Here is a 23,307-nt window from a genome sequence, read left to right on the forward strand (position 1 = left end):
TAACGTCTGGAACAAGACAAGAATCTGTCTCTGCTTACCCGAATCCCTAAATATCACAAATGTAATTTACACGCACTATCTTTGGCTTTTACGCGACTAAGAGCAGAGAACGAGCAGTTACAATTAAATAAGCTTCTACTGTATGTCTAACCACTGCAGTGCATAGATTCTGGAACTAAAATAAGAAACTGCGTACGAAAATACTTCGTTTAACATAAATAAAATCACCGTCTCTTTTCTCTTTAAACTATGGAAAAGATGTAGGCGCAATTCCGATACAATCTAAGCTACATCATACAAAATGCAAAGCGCTTAGCTGTCTCGTTGTGTATGTGATCTAAAACATGCCATTGTGTTAAAGCGGCTTCAATAAGCAGCAACACGAGTTCAGCGGGTGAACGTTCCGTTCTGCCACCTCTTACATTTCAATTAAGGTGGGAGAGACCGGAGGTGGTGACTTAGCGCCAGGGCTCAAAACTGACCGCCTCCGCTTTCGGCGGCCGGCCCCTGTGTTAAGCGCGTAGTGAACCAGAAGCGGGGCAACCGCCCTGTGTAACGGGGCTGTGAGGCAAAGGAGAGCTCCTTGTTGCGAAGACAGGACAGGAGTGGGTAGGTGAGGAGAGAAGGAGGGCTGAGTCAGTAGCCGTCTCAGACCTCTGCAGCATTTGCTGTGGCAGAAGGATGAGATAAATTATTAAAATCTACTCAAAGGGATCAATCTCCGGAGTCCGACAGGGAGGGAAGTCGAGAGACGGACGGGGAAGGAGGGGGGAGAGAACCCACAGCGAGAGTAACCCTGACTCTTCACACTCACGCCGTCAGTTCACTCAAAAGCGAGATAAAAAAAGAGACAAAATTAACCTCCCGGGCGGTGACAACGCTGGAAATTGCAGCACTGCACAAAAAATACGAGGACGTCACGAGGATTTAGGATTTCAGCGGAGAGCTACTCATACCAGTAACCTTGACATGCAAACATCGCTCTTAAAAATTGACTTTTAAAGAACAATAAAAGCCTATTAGGCTATAACAAAGAGGCGCGTTAATTGACTTAGCGAATTTACATGGTTTTTACGTGTTGTATTTAATCCTTCTGTTGTTTTCAACTTAAAATGTAAGGGGGAAATGGGAAAAGCCTGGTGTCAGGCGGTGGAGGGACAAAAGCGTGTGTAATTCCTAAAGCTGCAGCATTGGCTACAGATGAACAAGAATAACGCGTGGCAGGCGTTGGAATACTCCAGGAAGGACAGCGAAGTGCGTAAATTTTCACCGAGGGAAAGAGACACTTAAACTGCTGCAGCGCAGAGAGTGCGCAAAGACAGGAAAGATTCAGGGTTTCCCTTGAAAACAGAATGGAGCAAAGTCTTGCGGTCCGTTTTCAGTCTTTGGAGACAAGTTCCCTGCAACTCACTTCTGTCACTCACCTGCGAATGGTCGAAGGGTTTTCTTTTTAAACTCGCTTATCGGTAGTTCCGCTTAATTGTTTTTTTTTTAAAATCTTTAAGTATGTTCGGTTTTGTTACATTTTCCGAGATGGAGCTGTGCACCGCGAGTTGGATTTAAATAACGGTAATAAGAAAGGATATGGGACAGACGACGCCGGAGACTTCATCATTAAGTGCAGTCCTTGCATTAGGTAAGAGCAAGTTTACTGCGCTAAAAAAACAAAACACTGCTTTGTGTTTCAAAATTATATATACTACAGTAGGAATCTTTATATGGAGGGGAAATGAGAGTTTTGTTGTTCTTAGATTTTCCGGAGAGAACATTCGAGTACTATGATTTTTTTTTTATTAATGGCAGAATATTAAATATTTATGATATCCTTTAAAAGTGACTCCTGGAGAGGCAGTATGAGGGGCGGGAGCCAGCGTCGAGGCAGAAATACAGGCTGTCTATGCAGCACTGTCTTTAAAGGAATCCGTGCGTCTTCGTGTAATTCGTCATTTGATAGAAAAAAAATCAATGCAAGGCCCATATCAAACATCGGTCTTTCGATGACTCTTTCGGCATTAAATAATTCACGGTTTACTGGGGTGTATATCGTGATGAAACGAATTCCATTAATTGTTAAAGCCTCGTTCTCAAGCGCCTTTTTGTTTCAGCAAGAGAGTCCGAAATCGAAAAATCCTCTGCTGCCTTTAGCAGTCTAAGGTGTGTGCTTTTCATATAATCAACCTTTCGTATCTGCATAAATTTGCTGGCCTTTGCTCTAAATCTTTCAATTACCGGCCCGTGGTGTTAAAAAATTAAATTACGGAGACGGCCTGTTGGAATTGTTGGGAAAGGGAAGCATTATTTATTTTATTCAATATTAAAAATCTCAAGCGAAAATTCTATCTTGAATATTTATTCATCATTTTCATTTCGTGTCCTTTTAAAAGCAGTGTTTTCGCAATCACAAATTAAGTAAACTATCACAAATTCAGCCACTGTTCCCTGTTAACACTTTCCGTAAGTAGTGTTTTAACACTGTCCTAACTAGTTTAAACTTGGGTCATATTCAACCTTTCGGTGATGTACATTAAAATTTCTTCGTTCAAATTGGGGGGAAAAAATTAATGTAACGCAAAAGAATGCGTACATAGAATTACAGATTGGAACTCAAATTGTATGTGTTATTTTGTGTTAAATCTTTGTATAAACTACGCCTGAATAGCATGTTTTTCACGTTAATTGCCGCATATTGTTAAGCAATCTCTCTAGGTCCGAGAAGCCCGCGTGTGGTGTTAGCGCACGGGTTTAACTTGGGATCTGCCTGGTCAAATCACTTTCTTCTCAAAGTCACGAAGAAATGTTCGACTCTGAAGTCCCGTTTTTGGGCTAGATTGGAAGAATTAATACAATGGCTCAAAACGGATCGAATACGTGTAATGAAATAAAACATAATAAAATCAATGCATGTTTGGGGTTCAAGTGAGAACCAGACCAGAAACATACTGTATCAAAAGTATGGTGGTATTGAGGAGAAAGCTCCTTGTGGTAATAGTGATTTTGTAGCACCGATTAATTGGTAATTCCGCATGAACCAGGCAACTCTGTGCTCTTAATCTTATAACTTAATTGTTTTCCTCTCTTAGACAACATATTTATTGGTTAACAAACGAAAGCATGCTCTGATTAGAAAGAGCTTTAGAATTTCCATTTCTACAGGATTGAAAATCGGGGCGTGCGTTCGACTTTTGTAATCAATTTCCATCTGATTGACCATCTGTTAATCAACGTTTTTGAAGAGAGGATGTTCCTTAAAATCGACACAGCGTGCTAAAACAAGAATGACCTCTCAACCTAAACCAATTAGCATTTTTACATCTTCTTTATCCGCCTAAATAATTCCAGGGTTTCATAGCACTCGCCATACTTACAGTGCAATTAAATTGTTTCCGTTTTAAAATGCTCAGGTGCCTTACGCTATAAGTTATGAGAAAAGAAAGGGAGCTTCTGGAACAGACATTCAGTTTTTTCACTATTTGTGAAAAAAACCCGTGTTGATGTGAATCGGGAACCTTTGCAGAATTATGAAGCGGCCTATTTTTTTAGAGTCTCTTGGTAACTTAATTTAGACGCTAAAGTTCTAGTGGTTTGTGAAAATCGCATTACATGCTTCTTCCGTTTGTGCCAATCTGTATTATTTATTGTGCAGAGTGCGCTGTACTAAAGGGTGTGATTCGCAGCCAGCGGAAACGGTCGAAGCGTGTTCGTCGTCGGTGTAAATCAGACTGACTCCATGAATCCGTGAGGCGTGCCTGAAGCGAAAGAAGGGATTGGAGGAGTTGCGTTTTCTTTGGCATCCTAGGTGCTGTGTGCCATCTGTCGCGGTTTTTATGTATGGTTCACAATCCACCAATGGGTCAATTAGGCCCGTTTGCAAAGCAGCGCTCGTTGGCTATTCTGGTGCCCTTATGTCAGAGTGGTTGTAAGCGCTGTGCTTTAATAAGCCCTAACCAAGCAGTGCGTGTTCTGTCTGGCGCCCAGCCTGCCGCTCGGTTCCTGTTGTTTAAAAGCCTCGCTAATAAGTGTGTGACTCGCACGGCTCAGATTTGGATGATTTGTCGGGAGCTAGTACACAGGGCACGGAAGCAAGATTTTCTGCGTTTGATCGCTATTAGTTGTTCTTCCTGCTATCTTCATTCCCACAGGAATTGTCTGTGTCAAATTAGTGACAATATTAGCTTCTCCACACCTGCTCCTGTTTAATTCCGCACAACCAGGACCGCTCCGTGTGGTTTTCAGCACAGGCAATTTCTTAACTCTTAACTCTTGGTTTCACGTTGTTTCCTCTCGGCTGTGTCAATTCTAACTGTTTTACAAATGATACCCGGAGAGTATTTTCCTCTCTGTCGTTGCAGTTTTTTTACTGAGGGTGAATCGAAAGTGTTGTGCCATCAGTCGGATGAGCCGTTTTAATTGTGTAATAAGCTTCTTTACGTCAGGGGTGATCGCAGACACGTTAGTTGAACACGTTAAATAACATAATGAATGTTGAGTCCATTATAAATCTTAATAATCTAGGGAAGACTACAGTTCCGAATTAAATGTTAATACAGGTTGCATGCATTGCCTTTATTCGCCTTTGTCTGGAATTAAATTGACACTAAAATGCTTCCCCCGTGTTATTCTAGCAATAATAACAATACTCATTGCAATTTTAATTGAAAAGACCACGATTTGCTATCGATATATTATAAATGAATTAATAAGCATTAAAGTGCATTGTCTCTCTGTATATACTGTAGATCTATTTAATTAAACGAGAGATAAACGAAGACATACTGTAATATTCTTCCTAAAGATCTAATAAAATCATAATTATACATATTTTATCAAGTCCATATGAGACTGTTGTGTGATTGATTTAGAATACTTTTTCCTTCCACGTCGTATATTTAATCGGGCTGTGTGCTACATTGACGTTTTAATGGGACTCTCCACTTGTCGATTAAAATGTCATTAACTACGTTTTTTTAGAAACATGAACCATTCGTTATGTTGCAATGTGAAACGGGTATTAAACATTTATACAAAACGGCCTGCATCAATATATTTGAAGCGCAGGAATACGAAAGGCAATATTTATTTTCTTGTAGTGTTCGTACTTAAACTATCCTCATATATTCGGTGTTATTTGTTCCGAAGTCTATAAATGCCCATATAAAGCATCCAATTAACAGTGACTTCACTATTCTTTTCAGTGAAACAAATCGAACGGACTATTACATCCCACGTTTCGTTTGAATTCCTCTAAGACCGGTAAAATAAAATGTGTATTTAAAAGCTCTGAGTACTGAACTTCAGCACAGCGGGCAAGTCTGTTTTAACAAAATCACTAGATATCTTCAGGCGCAAATGACTGGTTACTGTATAAATTGCTGTTTGCTCGATGACAGAGCTCAAGATTCTTTGTAAACAGGTTTTGGTTAAATTACACGTTTCGTCAAAAATACTAAATGAATCCAATGTAAATAACACCAATGCGACTAGTGATTTTACATATAGACACATAAAATGTGATTATTGGAAGGAAATCGTGTAGTTTAACACGCAACATCATGTAATCAAAATGTCATTGTTGGATTTCTTTTAATGAAAATGTCCATACTGTAAGCATTGTGAAAACGATTAAGAGGTGCCTGGACGAAAAGAGACTATACTTCAACGAATGCTGTTCACTCCGTGTTGTGGCAAGTACATTTAAAAAACATAAAATCCAACTAAGGGCAGATAAGACACGCACCGCCTTTGGAGTAAACTTGCACGGCGGGAGGTTCCGAGCGCAGTCCCCGGAGAGCGGCCGGGTCACGGTAGCTCTGGTACCAGCTGGTGTAGAACAGGCGTGATTAAACCCCAGGGTGTACTCTTTGACAGCTGGGCCACCAATCATTCAGTGAGTTATTCATCCCCGACAACCAAGAGATAGACCTGTCTGACACGTTACTGATGTTGGGTATTATTCGGGTAAACATTCAGCTAGATAATAATAAGAATAAAGATAAGAGCGCTTAAATCAATGATTCAAAGACAGACTACTCTAACTACAATTGCTGTGTCAGTTGGTTAGTCCTTATAGGGATTTCATCGTTGTTAAACGGGTAGTTCAGTGGCCCAGTGCTTAGTATTGCTGCCTCCCAGTACTGGAGCTCGGGGTTCAGTTTCTGGGTGCTATCTGCGTGGAGTTTGGGTGTTCTCCCTCTGTTTGTGTGGGTTTCCTTCGGGTGCTCCGATTTCCTCCCTCAAGCCAAAGATGTACTGAGAGATTCATTGGCTTCTGGGAAAATTGACCCTGGTGTGCGCATGTCTGCGTGTGCGCTGTGAGGTTCTGGTGTCCTGTCCAGGGTGTACCCAGCCTTGTGCCTGTTGCTTGCTGGGATAGGCTCTGGCTCCCCTGCGTACCTGTATTGGAAGTGGAAAATTAGAAAATGGATGGATGGATGGGTTATTGTTGAATTACCTGTTATTGTAACATGTACTGTAAATACATATGGTCTTCACTTTCACAATACAGTACATGTTTTTGGTTGTCACTGGTATTTCTACTGCATGTGTTCAGTAATGTACCTTTGCTAGTGGTCAGTAATGAGAACCAAAGACTGTGGGATTGGAGGCCTTTATTTGCATAGAACCTGTGGTTTCATGGGAAACTGATAAAGCTGGTCAGGCCATGATTCATTGCTGTTTGAAGATAATGTAGGGGATTCATACAGATAGTTCTTCTCAAATTACTGTTTGATAAAGTTGCTTTGGGTTTCTAAAGAACTCTATAAAAGGTAACACAAAATGTAATGAACTGGTTTCTCTGAGCTTGGACAATCCCACAGTTCTTTAGGTCCCATATACAGTACATGTACTGCTGTTACACCAAAAGTGTCACTACTATTGGAAGGGCTGTAAATACTTTCTTCAAAACATTAGTTCCTCACCACAGCCAGGAAATAATAATAATAATAATAATAATAATACTAATAATAATTATTATTGCTTACACTTCTATAGCGCTTTTTCTGGACACTCCACTCAAAGCACTTTACAGGTAATGGGGACTCCCCTCCACCACCACCAATGTGCAGCATCCACCTGGGTGATGCGACGGCAGCCATAGTGCGCCAGAACACTCACCACACATCAGCTATTAGTGGGGAGGAGAGCAGAGAGTAATGAAGCCAATTTATAGATGGGTAAGGGAAATTTAGCTAAGACACCCCTACTCTTTTCAAGAAATGACCACAGAGAGTCAGGACCTCAGATTTACATCTCATCCGAAAGACAGCACCTGTTTACAGTATAGTGTTCCCATCTCTATACTGGGGCATTAGGACCCACATGGACCACAGGATGAGCACCCCCTGCTGGCCCCACTAACACCTCTTCCAGCAGCAACCTTAGTTTTTCCCAGGAGGTCTCCCATCCAGGTACTGACCAGGCTCACACCTGCTTAGTTTCAGTGGGTTGCCAGTTGCGAGTTGCAGGGTGATATGGCTGCTGGCTCCCTGTCCTGGGATAGGCTCTGTCCTTAAATTGTGTGATTTAATCCACTGGAATGGCACCTCAGCATTCCAGTTTTTCAGCTTTTAGGACAGAAGATAGTGATCAACACAAGAAGTACAAATTTACAATTTAGGAACCTCGCGATTTGTGTGTTGCATGTATTGCTATGAATGTTGAAACAAACTTTGAGAAAATATCTCAAAAGTCATATGGACTTGTTAAAAGTAAATTTAAGGGTTAGTAACTTGTGACCATTTTCACACCTGAAAATGGCGTGAGGACTCCACAATTTAACAAAAGTTATTTTATATAAACTCAATGGCTTTTTAATTTTGTAAGAAGGTGGATGTAGACACAGTTATTTATCCATTGGTACAAATGTGTGTGATTTTTTCCCCAGTCTTTCACAGTCTGTCTGAAAATGTGAAACACAAAGCATGTATGTTTCAATCACCTTTGAAAGTCCACAAATCATTGTTCATTTGAGTTAATGAAAACAATACAAAAAGCATTTATAAAAATAATACAAAAGGATGGAAAGATAAGGCAACTGGGAGAGACTGAGAAAAAGTACCACTGAGCAATAATGTCTTGAGTAAAGCACAGTCTATATAATGAATTCATGTTAGGTCCTACATTAGTGCAAAATATGGAAGCTCTAGATCACAGTTTTCTGCCATCGCAGTGCTAGAACATAATTTGATTTTTTCTGTTGCAGGGTTGCACATTGGCGCAGTGGTTAGCACTAGTGCTGGGGCCCTGGGTTCAGTTTGGTGCCTCACTCCACTCTGAGCCCACGACTCAAGAGATATCAAGCAGGAATGCTAACATTCATGTCACCTTGACTGTTCATATCCATCCATTTTCCAATACAGGGTCGCAGGGGAGCCAGAGCCTATCCCAGCAAGCACTGGGCGCACAGCAGGATACACCCTGGATGGGACGCTAGTCCATCCATTAGAACATACAAACGCCTTACATTTAGCACCCCAGGAACTGAAGCTAGAGCCCCAGCAGTGCGAGGCAGCAACGCTAACCATTGCGCCACCATTTTAAAACATGACACAGCGAAACTATTCAGAAAGCCAGAGTAAAGGTACAGGACAGGAAACGATAATCGGAGAGCGGCGGACGGCATCTCGGCATGAATTTCAGAAATTCTGTGGTGCATTCCTCGGGGTGAGGACTCGAGCAGATGCTGACCTTTTCATCAGCAGTTCCTCCTCTCTGTGTGGTGAAACGTCAGGGGGCTTCACAACCCCTTTAGCGGTACCATGATGAAGAGTGCGGGGATTAGCAGTGTGCCGCGGCACGGCAGTCATTTTTGCTGCCTGATGTGTTATGCTAATTTGGGCTACAGAAAAACTAGATGGTGGGCTTACTCAGTTGGTTCTGTAAATAAAGATGTGTGTGTTTGGTGACTGCTCAGTATTTATACTACAAGGCATTTAGAAAGCATTGTTCTAATGGCAAAATGGCAAAAAATTTGGAAAGTCGCAGAAGAGTTGCACGCTGAATAGTAAATATATTGGGATATAACTGAAGCGATAATGACAGGGGGCTATAAACTGTCTATACTATACATAGACCTAAACTGTCTATTGGCTATAGTTGTACATTCCCATTGCTATCACAACACAAGACTGACAAATTTAAAAGCTGCAGTGTGAAATCTGATTGGAAAAAGTACTGGTGTTGGTTTCTGGAGCTACCCAAGCTCTACCCAAACTGGTTCAGTTTCACTTTTGCTGAATGATGATTCGCAATTAGGTATGTCATTCCTCTATCTTTTGTCAGTAACAGCGTGTGTAAGAGCAGCCCTAAATTAATTTTGAGATCACAGTGTACCTGCTTCTGACTCATCTCTGCTATTCATGGTACTGTGCACTTGCAAGGTGATTCTCAAAAGCCTTTTCTGCTTTGTCCTGTTAAAAACATTCTCCTAGCCGATTTCTGAAAATCCCGGTAAAAACTTAGAAAAGAGTTCTGTCTGGGTAGAAACAGTGTAGTTGTGGATATGTTTGATGCAAGGCACATTTTTCTCCTGGACCTACAGTAGTATTGGAATGGTTAATGTATTGTGTTTGGAGGGCTGAATAAGGTACCAAACTTAGGTACCTAAGCTAGCTACAGTACATGTTTTGAGCTGTCCTATGACAGCAATTCAGAAGGACTGAATAGGGCTCAGCTATCCACAGTAGGTAGGTGGGGATTTAGTATCTGGCAATTTAGAGTCAACACTACCCACATAGTAAGAGGTAAAGCTTTATTTCATGCTAAAAGGAAAAGAAAAGAGACAACATTTCGGCTGTTGAGCCTTTTTCAGGTGTCAAGGCCCCATAGCTGAAGTATTGTCTCCTTTATTCCATGCTGAAAGGAAATTAAATCTTTACCTGTTCCTTTACAGCCTATGCGTGCTGGCACAGCTACCAACTTGAATGTCTTCTATTACATAGTGGTCACTGTGATTGTGCTGGATTTTAACCTTGTTTTCTGTGTGTACTGTCCACTCCAGATGGCACTGACTGACACATCACTGGGGTTGAGTTCAACAATAAACAGCATTTTCAATTTCAAACAGAACTGCTCACATTCATAGACACTTGATGTTCTCAGTAGAATTGTTAGCGATGTCCTGAAACACTTGTGTGAGATTACAGTGGGGAGAATGTAAATGCCGCTTAAGCCAAACTGTTAAATACACCCCACTTTTCCACAGAATATCTGCCTTCTTGAGAGATACAAAAATGGGACAGCAGCTTCTCTGCAGGAATAATTTATCTGTATTGTCTGTCACTTGTGTGTGTCTTGAGAAAATTAAACTGATTAAATTCTGGAAAGGAAAGCAGTCTGTTATTTTTAGAAGAGATTTTCACATAAGTCTGTGGGAGCCTGGAACAAGCTACTCAGGTATGCTACCAGAGCTTAGAAAGAAAGGGTTGGAAAGAATTAGTCGTCAAGATCAGGTGATTGGACTCATTTGACCTTAAATCAATTAGCTTCTAAAGCCCAAACTGCTCCTTCCTCCTTAAGGAGACTGTAGGTAAAAAATGTTGTAAACCGCTATGAGTAAGTGCTGAGCACCACTCTGAAATCACCCTGCCCCTGAAAGACATCTGATCTGATTGTCCAGCAACACCTGATAACCGACTCCTTGTAGATCAAACATCACCTCTTATATCTAATTTCTCTATTTATTTATCCTCTCATTTTGCTGGTACAACTGCTGGACATTTTCTTGACATGCCTCTTGGAACGTGTCTTAAGAACGGAGAAGTTGACATCCACTCGTTCTGTCCTCTCTCTGCTGCTGGGATGGAATAGGGATGTTCTCTCTGAAGGGAAGGATTGCCAGGCAGTAACTCACATTCGCCACACTTTGCAGGAAATGTTCCAAGAGGTTTCCTGAGAGAGAGGCTCATTTGCATATAACAAATGACAAAACCGAGACTAGAGTAATGAGGTGATGAATTATCAGGGGAAGGCAGCGAAAATACCTGCAAGGAATGGGATTAAGAGAATAGGGCCAATGTCCTAAAAACTCTTAAATCATTTCACTCTGTTCTGGATTTGAAAATGGAGAGATTGTGTCCAGAAGGCTTATTGTTTGAGCTCCAGCTCCTGCCTGTTCCTCTGCGTTCCCAAAAGCAAGTGGCATTTTCCTTCAAAAGAGTTGAGAGGCTGAGGGTCTGTCATGAGAAATTGTGGATAGGAAGTGTTACAGGAAGTGAATATTAATTGAATACAGCAGTATTGCTTTGAAAGTGCCTTATTCAAGTCTGTAAATCATTTTTAGAGTATGGAGTACTCTTCTCCCCCTCAAATAAGCACAGGATTATCATGTTTTCTCTTTAAATTCCCTGCCTTGTGTTTCTGATTTTGTATATCATTTGCACATTACAATGTTTTTTTTTCCTGTGATGTCTGCTTAGAGCCCAGATTAATTAATTAAATAAAGTATATTGAAATGCATCTGCTCAAGAGTGGAACTGCCCCAGACTGCTGGTGGGCTGGCATTTTCAACTCCTCCTGAGACCTTGCAGGGCCTCGTGGACCTGATTTATGTAAATGATTTGCCTACAAAGGAAACCAGAACCACTGGGTTTGAATATTGTTGCTGTAAAGAGCTGGAGTGATTATTCCTCTCTCCTGCCTGGTTGTTCCTAGTGTCTGCCTGCTTCTTCTGTTTTTAATTTCTGCTGCAGCATTCACGGTAATGTTACTGTGGAAACCAAGGAGAAGCTGGGATTCACACTTCAGAGGAAGATCTTTCTTTTCCTGAAAAAAATAAAAATGAAATTAACTCCATAATCGGGGTGCCATTTATTAAAATAATCCAAAAGCCATTTTGGTTAGAAACAAAAACCCTTTTTTTAGTAAAAGGAAGATGGCATTGTAATAAAGTTTGTAGTACAATAAATTGTAGGAATTAAGACCAACTCTATAGAAAAATGAATATCGTCTTAAAGCACTGATAACACTACATGAAGGATGATAAAAACCACCATCATACTGTGTACCTCTTTCAACACCACTCAGCATGATAAACAACATATGTAAAATCTATACAGTAGCACAACAAAAAATTCACATCGGGAGTTCTGCTCTTAGTTTTTGGATGTTTTGCTTGTAGGGAACCATTATGAATAATTGTGCTCCTCTAATACTTACACAGTGGATGTGTGGGGTTATGTGTTTCATGTTGTTTCTGAAAGAGCTGAGGTGATGTGTTACCACATTATTCCCATCATTAAACCAGGCCCTAGTTGTATAAAACACTTTACTAAATTCCTTAATTATTTAATGCGGACATTATTGAACAAGGGAAATAATATCAATAAATAGGGTGCCACAGTGGTTCAACTCTCGGGGTGCAGAGTTTATACAGTATGTTCTCCCTGTGTTTGTTTGAGTTCCCTGCCACAGTCCAAAGAGATGCGGGTAGGTTAAATGGCTTTTGTAAAATTGGTCCTGTTGTGAGTGTGTGTGTTTGTGTCTGTGTTTGCCCTGTGATGGACTGGCATCCCATCCAGGATGTATCCTGCCTTGTGCCCTTGTGCCCAATGCTTCCCAGGAAAGACTTCGGGCCACCATGGCGCAGAATTGGATGAGGGTTATTGAAAGCGATGTGATGATATTGAATTATGATCTTAAGTTCCATGTGTTAACTTGCTTTTGTGAAACACTCTTACACATATAGAGCACATAAGGTGAAAACCAAGAGGAAACTACTAACGTGTGTTGTTTAACTGACCATGTAACCTCTAGGATGTGTTCTTCTCCTTATGAGGAAACGATGTATTTAAATAATTTTAGTTTAAGCAAATGCATATCCCAGCCATTTTCAATAAGCATGCTCGGCACGAAGATAACACCAAGTACAATGAAGAGCGTACTGTAACAAGGCAGAACGGAATTGTTCACCTTCGTTTATCACACAGGCCCTGACTCAGATGTTCATTCAGAAAACTGATACTTACTGTATAAAATGGACCTGAAACTGATGCTGTGGGGATTTGTTCTCTATTGAAACACGTTGTTTTTTACTCTGAATGAGATGGGAAGCTCAGTAGGCTCACTGGTTTTCTAGATTGCAGCAGACTGTCATATTGGTGACTGGGCTATCAGACATACCTTAAGCCCTGTGTAATTCTCTAAACTGCTGATTGCGCTGGCTGTAGTTTCCCTCTCCTGGGCTCCACGGACGGGGCTCTCTGCTCAGGCTGCTGAAAGCTGTGGGACTGGGGAATGGTGTGTGGACACAGTGCTCCGATGGGCCTTTGCATTATTTACAGCTGTTTCATTCCAGCCAGCCACAGGCTCTCTTCTTGTTTAAACAGCCATAAAAGGGCTGTACTGCTTGCAAAAAATAAAACTTACTTTGAAGTATCTCGTTGCTATTTGTTAAGAAAGCAGATATGGATGGATGAATGATCTGGGATTTCATTAAATCTCTGTGTCAGCAACAGGGTGGGAGCTGACCTACATTTTGACAAGAAGCTTGTGAACCATCCATCAGAGTGCAGAGTCTCTCTGTCAGACATCTTTTATTTGCATGTAATACCATCCACTTAGCAATGCTTCATAAAAACGTCACAAAGTTGGCAACTGCTCGTCCATTTCAAGGTCCATGATCCAGACTTTTCGAGAGAGAGGTGATGATATTCGCTTTGAGGGCAAGGCTGGTATCTTGTCCCAGACTCCCACTGCCCTTTGTGTAAAGAAATGCCTTCCGTTCTCTTTATCTCCTTCCCCTTACTTACCCTTCATGTTGTTTCTGAAAGTGTCCCCAAGACTAACAGTGTCAAGTCATTTAAGGATTCTGAATACTTGAATTAGGTCTTCTTACTGATAACCCAATTCAAGATTAAAAAAGATTTTGTCCTCTTAGCTTGTCAGATCAGTTCTTTTGAGTCTGGGTGTGTACCGTGACACTTGTCTGAACTGATTCCAGAGCAGCAAAACAATAATCAGTATTCTAAATGAGGACATACTTGTGCAAAGTACCTACAGCATATCTCAGCGGCCCTGGAGGATTTTTAGGAGAAGTACAACCAGTTGTGCAATCTTTGTGGCTCCTGAAGGAAAGCAAGGGACAGTGAGACGGGTTCTGGTCCGTACAGGAGTATCCTGTTCCATGCCCTTACCCAGGAACTGTAGACCTGTGGTCTAAAGAACTGTGATCCATGCCATGTTTGTTAATTATCTTTGACTTCCAATAATACATTTTATTTCTTCAGTTAGTCATTGTAACTTATGTAAAAGCTGTTTAGCAATATTACTACTACTCTATGTTTGCATTTGAATCAATTTGTGTGCGTTTATACTCTTTGTCTCTCAAGGTTTAACAACATATCTTTACTCTCTATGTGTGTGTTCTTAGAGCATCTGTGCAGCTCCCTGTCTACAGTATGAATTGGAAAGTGAGGGTATGTGTGTGCATTTTGGTGTGTGAGTATTTGAGTGTGTGAGAGGTTGGTTGGGTGTTTGAGAGTGTGAGAGTGTGAGTGTGTGTGAGTCTGTGTGGGTATGTGAGTGGTTGGGTGGGTGTGGGTGTGAGAGTGTGAGTGGTTGTGTGTGAGTGTGTGTGAGTCTGTGTGGGTATGTGAGTGGTTGGGTGGGTGTGGGTGTGAGAGTGTGAGTGGTTGGGTGTGTGTGAGTGGTTGTGTGTGAGTGTGTGTGAGTCTGTGTGGGTATGTGAGTGGTTGGGTGGGTGTGGGTGTGAGTGGTTGTGTGTGAGTGTGTGTGAGTCTGTGTGGGTATGTGAGTGGTTGGGTGTGTGTGAGTGTGTGAGTGGTTGTGTGTGAGTGTGTGTGAGTCTGTGTGGGTATGTGAGTGGTTGGGTGGGTGTGGGTGTGCCCCAAGCTGATGAGCCTGTCGTCTCCCAGCAGTGTTCCTGGCAGTGGCCGGAGTGTCAGCAGAGGTGAAGTGTGGCAACATTTACAAGGGTTTCTCTGACTGCGTGCTCAAACTGGGAGACAACATGGCTACTTACCAGGAGGACGAGAACAGCGAGCGGGGAGTGCAGGCCGTCTGCAGGTGAGGAAAGAGGCGTGGGTGAGCCGTGAGGTTTTACATTACGAAGCCGATGCCTTTTTGTGGGAAATTAACCCACGGTCAATGTCTTTCATTGAAATCTGGGGGCCGTCCAAATATTACATACGTAACCAGCTCGGCAAGCATGGCTTTGGACTTGATGGTCAAGTGTAGGAGGAGAGAATACACATGGTGGCTGGCTGCAGCTGTTTATACAACTAGCACAACTGTCCCGCTGTTGGTGGTGTCACTAGTCAATCTGATTGAATTCCCCGGGTGAAAAGAAATTGTGACAGCCCCCGACTTTGAGATCAGAAAACAAGTGCGCATCACCCATGTGTGTGACAAGGGTAAAACAGGAAGATGATCAACCAGCAAATGTATCATGTCTTCATTAATAATTATTTTAGTCAGCTGATCATCCAGCGAAAAAGTTCTGACCCACACATCCTTAGTGCAGAAAGAATGCAGTTCAGTCCTGACAGTATTAAAAACAGATGGCTTCCCCCCCCCCAGGGGTGTACCGCAAAGACGGCCAGCTCACGTTCAGGAATCGGGGTTGACAGGATTGGACGGTGTACTGGGGGATTCAGCAGAGATGGGGGCGGGGGGTGGGTTGGGCCACTGGGTCTGCCCCAGGCAATGTGGTGAATGACAGAGTGAGTATTTAGGAGGTAATTAAGGTTTGTGCAGGGGAATACTAAAGACGGTATTAGAGTGAGAAGCTGCACTGAGAGAGAAAATCCTGTATTATAAAATGAAGGAAGAGAGCTGGGAGGTGGAGAGTAGGATAAGTGATGTGTTTGATGCTGTGCTAATGAAATCTGCACGGCTTTTGTGTGTTATATACTGTATGAACAGTATATCCATATTTCATCCAAGGGTAGTTCTCCCCTTGAATCTAATAAGGGGGCCTGGAGGAAGCTGGGGGACCCTAGAAGAGGCTGGTGCAGAAGTGGGGGTGCTGGTCACTGAATTCTTCACAAAAATGGATTCTGGGGTGGCTCCTTCATCATTACTTCCATTCACTACACACAGTCTGCCCAACACAATGAATCTGTAGTGGAGCACAGTCGCACACATTGGAAGCCAGGTGATTATGGGAATTGTAGTTTGGGAGGTAACTGGGAGTTGGATCTGGAAAGAAAGTTGAGAGAGCATTAAAAGAAATCTTAGCCAAAAAGATGGACAAGGGAATAGACTGATTTCGACAGCTGTAAGTTTTATTAATGTATTTCTCATGACCACTGTTTTTAAGTCATGATTTGTATACATTTTTTGGTAGAGAAATGTATTAAAGAAATCAACCTCATTAAGAACCCCCAATTTATTAAGTTATTATTAATTACACAACATTCAAAACAAAACTGCACACCAAAAATTAATTCTGAAAGAGCATTGATGGTAAACTGCTTGGAATGTAAATTAACCTTTGAACATTTAATCCCTTAGGGCTGGTTATACTGCTACAGCTTTGGCTGTAATCTCATTTGATTTGTAAAATCAGTTCTAAATTCTTAAACATTTAAAAAATGCAAATCTCATTGCAGAAAAAAGGTACTGACAAACCCAAAGACACATTTTTTTTGTAAGTGGCAAAGGTCAAAAGGGTCTGGAAAGCAGCTGTACAATTTTGTCATAATTACTCTCTACATATACTGTATATGGAAATGTTCTGCTAGAAGTAGATCACATCTTGAAACTTTGCCCTCTGATTTCAAGGAACATGTCACCTGGGGCCAGAAATCAGACTCAACTCCAGAGCACCTTCTCTTTCCACAGCAGAGCTCAGCTCCTGCCTTTTATATGGGAATCTCCGCCCACTGTCTCCGCCCACAAGTCTCTTAAAGGCACATCACTCCTTTACATAACATGCCTAGAAAGCAACACGCAAAAAATCACCCATTTTGACATAGATGCCCACACAGCTATTTTTGTAATTTGTAAGTTCTTAATAATTTGTTTGTGCAAATATTGTAATTTATTCATGTTAAACACCAGTTTATTGATGGATATAAAAAGCAGTCCACAAGACTCTGACTCTGTATGAGTGGTTTTGCCTCTATATGCAGGTGAGTGGAACTAGCTGCAGTGAACAAACAACCTAAAATATTCAAAAGTACCTTTTTTTCTTTGTTTCCTCCATGTTTTATTTTCCTGGCCTGCTGTTGCAATGTACAATATGAATCAACTAACAGGTAAGTGCACAATTTCTTTATTTTTTACTGGCTTGTACCAAACACTGTGGGGCATGAGATAGTACCTTATCACAGTGTTCTTTCTAGAAGTGAAATCAAATCAACTCTCAATCCAAGGAGTGAAACTCGGCATGTATTTGAAAAGTATGATCAGTGAGCCCCTGTGGATTTGTACCCAATAAATATCAATTAACAGGCATACTGTTGTTCTAGAAAATAAAATACTCTCATTGAAATAATAACAATGTGCAATGAGGAATAACAGCAGTGTTAAACAGCTTTGATTGTCCACGAATAGAATAAGATCTCAGGGCCAACAACTTAAGTTAATTGCTGATTTTGTGCTCCGCTCTAAATAGATGACTATGGATTGCTATTCTCTTCTCAGCCACTGGGAGGCATTCCACTTGTGTGCCACCACAGCCTTGTCAGAGTGTCAGGAGGAGGTGGGGCGTATCTGGGAGACGCTGAAGGAAGACTCCAAGAAGATACGCTTCCAGGGGAGCCTCTTTGACCTGTGCAGCCCCAGCAGAGCCCCAGGGCTGGGCCCGCTCTCATGCACTCTGCCTCTGCTGCTGCTCCTGCTGCTCCTGGGAGCGCTGGCTTGGCTCCCACTATAGGCCCCACACAGCCACAGCGACTCCCCAGTCCTCGTGTGGCCCTTTCTCAGACCCATTGAGTGTCATTTCTGGCCGGGATGAGGGGGGGGAGAATGTAGATCTGGGGAATGGATTCCAACTTGAAAATGGCTAGTGATGTGGTATGTTGTTTTACTGCAGTTTGTGTTTTTTCTTGATCCTTCCATTAAGAGCAGCTACACAACCTCACAGTCAGCTCCGTTCCTCACAGAAGTCAGCCATGTTCTCTGCTGTTCTATACTGTCCCCTTTTATGAGTGGAGGGACCTGTACAGAGAAACCAAATATCCAGATTTTCCAGGGGAAGTGTGCGTGTTGTATGTTTAAAAGGAAATACAGTACATGGTTGTACTTCCTCATATCAAATAGCCTTGGTGAGTGAAAATCTGAAGAGTTCAATGTTCCAAAAGTCATATCCCATCGATATAGGCACCCTAGCACTTTAAAAAGACCCAGCACTTGCGTACAGAGATCTAAACTGGCAACCAATTAACATGAAGAGATCAGCTGGGATTCCACTCACCTGTTCCTTCACAGATCCAAGATGTTTCTGACCAGGACTTTCCATGTACCTGTGGGGAAAGTGAAAGTGTTAGAAGTAAGCAGTTCAGTCTTCTCTGACCCTAGATTTAATTCTCCTTGGGATTGTGAAAGCTCATAATATTCAGTTGTATCTGAACGTAGCTGATAGTAACTCCCCCTTTCCTGTCTCCACCCTATGCTGGAGGTGAGACCCCCTCAAAGGGGCCTGTAGTGTGTTCCTTTCTGTCCTCCTGTATTCTACAACTGTTCTGAATGTGCACACAGAGCCTTCTCATGACCAGTTATGACTACAAATGCAGCCAACGGCACCATACTAATGTTCTCAAACAGTAACATTTTGTGGGTGCACGATCATTTTCCCTGAACTCATGGGAGATGGTTCCCAAACGGAATCAGTTCACAATGGCTGGGAGGTAAAGGCGATGGAAGACAGAAGCCAAACCAAGAGTCCTTTTCTAAACAATGGGCACTGAAAGACATTGGGTTGCAGGCTTTGCAGTTAATACTGTTTTTCATGCGAACGAAATCTCTACAGATGACCCCTATATATGTATTTCCCCCTCTCCTGTTGACCATTCAGAGGAGAGGGGAAGGGAGCAGACCCCAGAAGTCGTATTCAGAAGGAGTACTACCTCAGCTGGAGCTGCTGCTTGAGGCTGTGAACACTGCAGACACACGTGACAGGTCTCATCATGAGTAAGATGAGACTAGTACAGTGATATCACCTCCTCAAGCTCCCCAATGGTGTTGAAGTCTCTTATGTTGACTCTTACTTTTAAATTTGGCAGACCCCTGCTCTGCTACAGTGTTATTTGCAATTTAGGGTGCTGTAAGATGCTTACAAGGTACAGGGTTCAAATCCTGGTCAGACATGATCACCGCGTGCTATATGCACTACACTGGCACTCATGGTCAAGGTGTTGGTTAACCCATCCTCTTACAATAAGTATGTTTGTAAGTGGAACAGCTACAGCTGTAATCCTTGGGTCTAGTCCTGGAGAACCTGATCATTCTTCACTGATTTATTAAAAGCAGTGCTCACATTAATCTTGAGGAACTGCCACAACAGCTGACTCAACGGAGAAGAGAACTTGACACAAAAGAAAACCAGAAGACTCTGTTCTCTTGAATAGTTGCTTTTTGCCCCATTTTACTATTTAAAAAACAGAAAATATTGACCTGCTGTTTCTTGATGTTTGACTACAGCCAGTGCCACCTCCCTTCCCCTACACAGTGTGATCTTCTGTAGGAAATGGACGAAAATAGCTGTGGACGTTTCATTCACTGTTCCTACTAGACTTAGTCACATGGTTTTAGTTTAACAAATCGGAATAGGCAGGGTCTCGGTCAACGATCACATGCATGGTTAGCACAGGTCTCGGAACACTAGAGTAATACAAGCCTGGGTTCAAAATATTAGGATGGAGGGAGAAGGCTGTGATCTACAGGCTGACCAATTGGTGCAAACTGAAAAAATGCAAAGTGATTCTGTAGAAGTGGGATTCCTCAGTCTTAGTCTTCTGAGAACCCCATGTCTTCTGGTTTTTATTTCAGTGAAGCTTATTTTGGAACTGTTTCATACATCTCAATTCCCGCCAGTGGCTGAACATCTTTAATCAGCAGCCTGTTCAAGAGTTGGTTAGACATTTAATACGGAATCAACAATCAACTAATCCAGCAATGGCAGAACAGATTGAACAGTATTCTGCTACTAGTTCTTGTTCTTTGATTTCCTGATATTAATATAATGCATAAATATCAAAAGAAAAAAAAATCCAACACAAAACAACAACTGAACTGTTACATTAAAGTTGTTAAATTAAAATGCTTGAAATTAGTTCTAGAAATAAGTACTTGGTCTCAATACAGGAATGCAATGAAGTGGACTGGAAGATCTGCAGTTTGAGAAGCCCTGTAGAGATTGATGCCTTAAATCTGGGCTACATTTTAAAGTGATGCTGAGAGAGATTTGCCAAGGAACTGGACAGTGTTGCTCATAGCAGTGGGTTGGCCTGATATCAATGTAAGCTGCAACAGTTTATAGTCCTGCATCTGATGTTTAACCCTGCTGTTGGACTGTAGTGTGAACAAACTTGCACGATGATCAGTCTAATCCCCTCTGTACTGATACGAGAGTCGCAGCAGTGACCCCAGTTGGAGATTTACATAAAAAAACAATTGGCAATACTCATTCTTTAAAAAACTTAAAAAGGTGCTCAAGTGAAAACCATAAGTCAAGGTTCTGGAGAACTAGAAAGGAGGATCCCTGAGACAGACCGGGCCGATCTAGCTGTGCTACCAGATGTTGTTTGGCGTTTTGGTGTTAGATGTGTAAGGGTTTTGTCAAAAGTAGGTGGTTATTGTATCAAAGTAAATATTCAGTAGATGCGTGTCCAATTCAAACTTGATTTTCACCTTTATTTTATATTCCTGTGTATATTGATAAAGGTTTAACTAGCAGTATGGTGCTCTGTTTTATATCTACCCACACATTTGTTCTTACTGCCCATTTCAGCTGATATCAGAAGCCAAAACTTACCTCAGGCACACGTTCATAAAGGGCTTTATTAATCAGCACATTTGGTATTTCTGCCAGTTCCATATCAAGCTATACAGTGAAATGGAACACTGATAAAAAGTTTTCCCTTTTTATATTGCTCTAAAAGAACAGCCAGAATGAGGTTTGCGGTTCCACATTTCCTTTATTTAATTTCTAAAAGATGTCAAATTCATGTAGGGATTCCATGTAGCTTATCTCTTACATATACAGTATAGTAAATTCAATCTGATACTCATGCAAGTTAGCCTCTAAAAGATCTTCTAGATGAGAACATTTTCCCACATTTTCCATACTACTGAAGATACAGGTATGGAGCGGTCCATTTGAAATTAGATGATAACTCTCGCAATAATAATAACATTTCAAGTCATGACTATTAGTGACCGAGGTAACATCTGGACTGTCAGTCCTGGAGACATTGCTGCAGTATGTGTCAGTAGACTTGTTATGTGCAGTGTTTCTGTTGCAAATTCTAATCACCAGTTTGAAACTGTACAGTATCAGCTTCAGGCAACTGTACCCATAGTCATTGTAAAAAAAACTCACATTTGTAAACACTGAATCCGATAGGTGAATCATAATGCCAAGTACCCTCGTCTTCCCAAGTGTGGAATGCCAAGAAGTGAGATTTTCTTTTTTCCCCAGATATTATGGTTATTATTTTGTAGAATTATTTTGTTGTTTCTTTTAATGTGGACGTATGCATGGTTTTGTCTTGAAAAGTGTTAGATACATAGAGTCCTTTCTGGTGCCTTGTCCTTTTTCTGTTGTGTGGGTGAGCTGAGGAACACGGGGCTGGAGTAGAGACCCACAGTACCCTCCATGGGTAAAGCTGGCAGTGGCCTGTGCAGACCTTCAGAAGGAAACAGGGTGCCCTCATGTTCTAGGGAGATGCTCAGAGTGTGCAAGTTGATCTGTAGGAATGACCTGCAGGACCTGACCTGAAAATAAACTAACAGACTGGCCATCGCATAGCCTCATCCATAAACACCTGTACATTCAAATAAAGCCCATTTTTCTACAGAGAACACTAAAAGGAGAACCATATGTTACAGGTTACTATTCAGAGAAACAAGCAAGTGACTGTCATTAGCACTGACTCCCCCTTGCTATTTTACAGTATCTGTTGAGCATCTTTGTGGGTTAAACCCAAAGAACACCTTTCCCAAACTACAAGTGAATTTCTTTAATTCTGGATGCTGATCGATAGTAGATTTTGCTGCTATTCTTCATCATTGAATGGGATGGCCTTTGATCAAAATGGTCATGGTTCAAGCCTCAGATCTGCCATCAGTTCACTGTTCATTGTGCTACCACTTCACAAGTGTCTTACCCTCCTTGTTCCTTGTCCTTCAGATAAGTCATAATACCAAGGGCTGGTCGTGAGGAATAATATGTAAGGAAGTCTGCTGCTGCAGCAGCTCAGTTCAGCCCCTGGTCCCTGTAATCAGCTCCGGAAAAAGTTGACCACTAAGAAAATGTTTTTCTGTGTGTTCTCTGCCAAGTCTTCAAAGATTTTTATGTCCCCTGACAGCTGCTAAAAAAATCAAAGAAAAATGCAGTGTATTCAGAAAAGAAAAAATGAAAAAATATATATTTTCATGTTATATTTCTACATTTAAGAATATCTTAATAAACATTTCCATTTAATTATATTTTATATTTTAAACCTATATATACAGTATGCATACAAAATTCCATACAACACAATCTGTTAAGAAAATCCCTGTGAATTTTCAGGGCCAATAAGAAGTATCACTTCTAAAGTAATACTTAAGAGTGAGCCAAGGCTAGCTCTCTGAGATTAGAATAGGTGTGCTGGACAATGCTCTGAGATCAGATGATAGCTTGGGTATGGTTAAAATTATGTCCAACCAGTTTCTCATGCTGTGTTTTGGCCACTGGAATTAGAAACAATGGGTAAAAACTCCTGCAGCAGAAAAAGCTACATCAGAAAAAGGATGCTGCACCACTTTCTAGCGAAGCTACAAGTTCTGATTGCTATTGAAATTACTTACACAACAGCAATGTTTCCTGAGGAATTGCTGATGAATGTAAAATAAAATTTAAATGTAATCTTTAAAGAAGACATCTATTTATTAAATATTTCTATTACAAAACTTGATGGCATCCTGTTTGCAAGTTTCTGTGTCTTCTTTCTAAGTATCCAGAACACTATCAATCTGAATATCCCATGAGATTTTAAAGCACATTCACATTGGACTGAAAATCACATGAAGGGACCCAATAAATCGTTTGTCCCTAGGGGGAGTTGAGGAGAAGAAGGGCTTTTTAATGTCATAAAGTGGAAGGAATTACAGGGCATCTTTCACAGCTTTTGACTTGCATGC

General features: G+C 41.4%; 1 protein-coding gene across 2 annotated transcripts; it reads left to right on the top strand.

The window, feature by feature from the left end:
- Positions 1 to 421: 421 nt before the first annotated feature.
- Positions 422 to 23,068, top strand: LOC138223322 (neuritin-like). Of its 2 annotated transcripts, none has more exons than XM_069179536.1 (3): positions 422 to 1,636; positions 14,874 to 15,021; positions 17,605 to 23,068. In XM_069179536.1, exons 1-3 carry the CDS (start codon positions 1,585 to 1,587, stop codon positions 17,834 to 17,836), a joined length of 432 nt encoding a protein of 143 aa, XP_069035637.1. In that variant the 5' UTR covers positions 422 to 1,584; the 3' UTR covers positions 17,837 to 23,068. The 2 variants fall into 2 exon arrangements, with proteins under 2 accessions (XP_069035637.1, XP_069035636.1); XM_069179535.1 differs by having other exon boundaries at positions 424 to 1,636; positions 14,871 to 15,021.
- Positions 23,069 to 23,307: the final 239 nt, after the last annotated feature.

This window comes from Lepisosteus oculatus, chromosome 16, assembly GCF_040954835.1.
Source record: "Lepisosteus oculatus isolate fLepOcu1 chromosome 16, fLepOcu1.hap2, whole genome shotgun sequence".
Taxonomy (NCBI): Eukaryota; Metazoa; Chordata; class Actinopteri; order Semionotiformes; family Lepisosteidae; genus Lepisosteus; species Lepisosteus oculatus.

Excerpts from the sequence above, each read along its gene's own strand:
- LOC138223322 (XM_069179535.1), top strand. The coding sequence starts at position 1,585 with ATGGGACAGACGACGCCGGAGACTTCATCATTAAGTGCAGTCCTTGCA. Across the intron at positions 1,637-14,870 it reads AAGTGCAGTCCTTGCATTAG|CAGTGTTCCTGGCAGTGGCC; the intron begins GTAAGAGCAAGT and ends GTCGTCTCCCAG. Across the intron at positions 15,022-17,604 it reads GGAGTGCAGGCCGTCTGCAG|CCACTGGGAGGCATTCCACT; the intron begins GTGAGGAAAGAG and ends TTCTCTTCTCAG.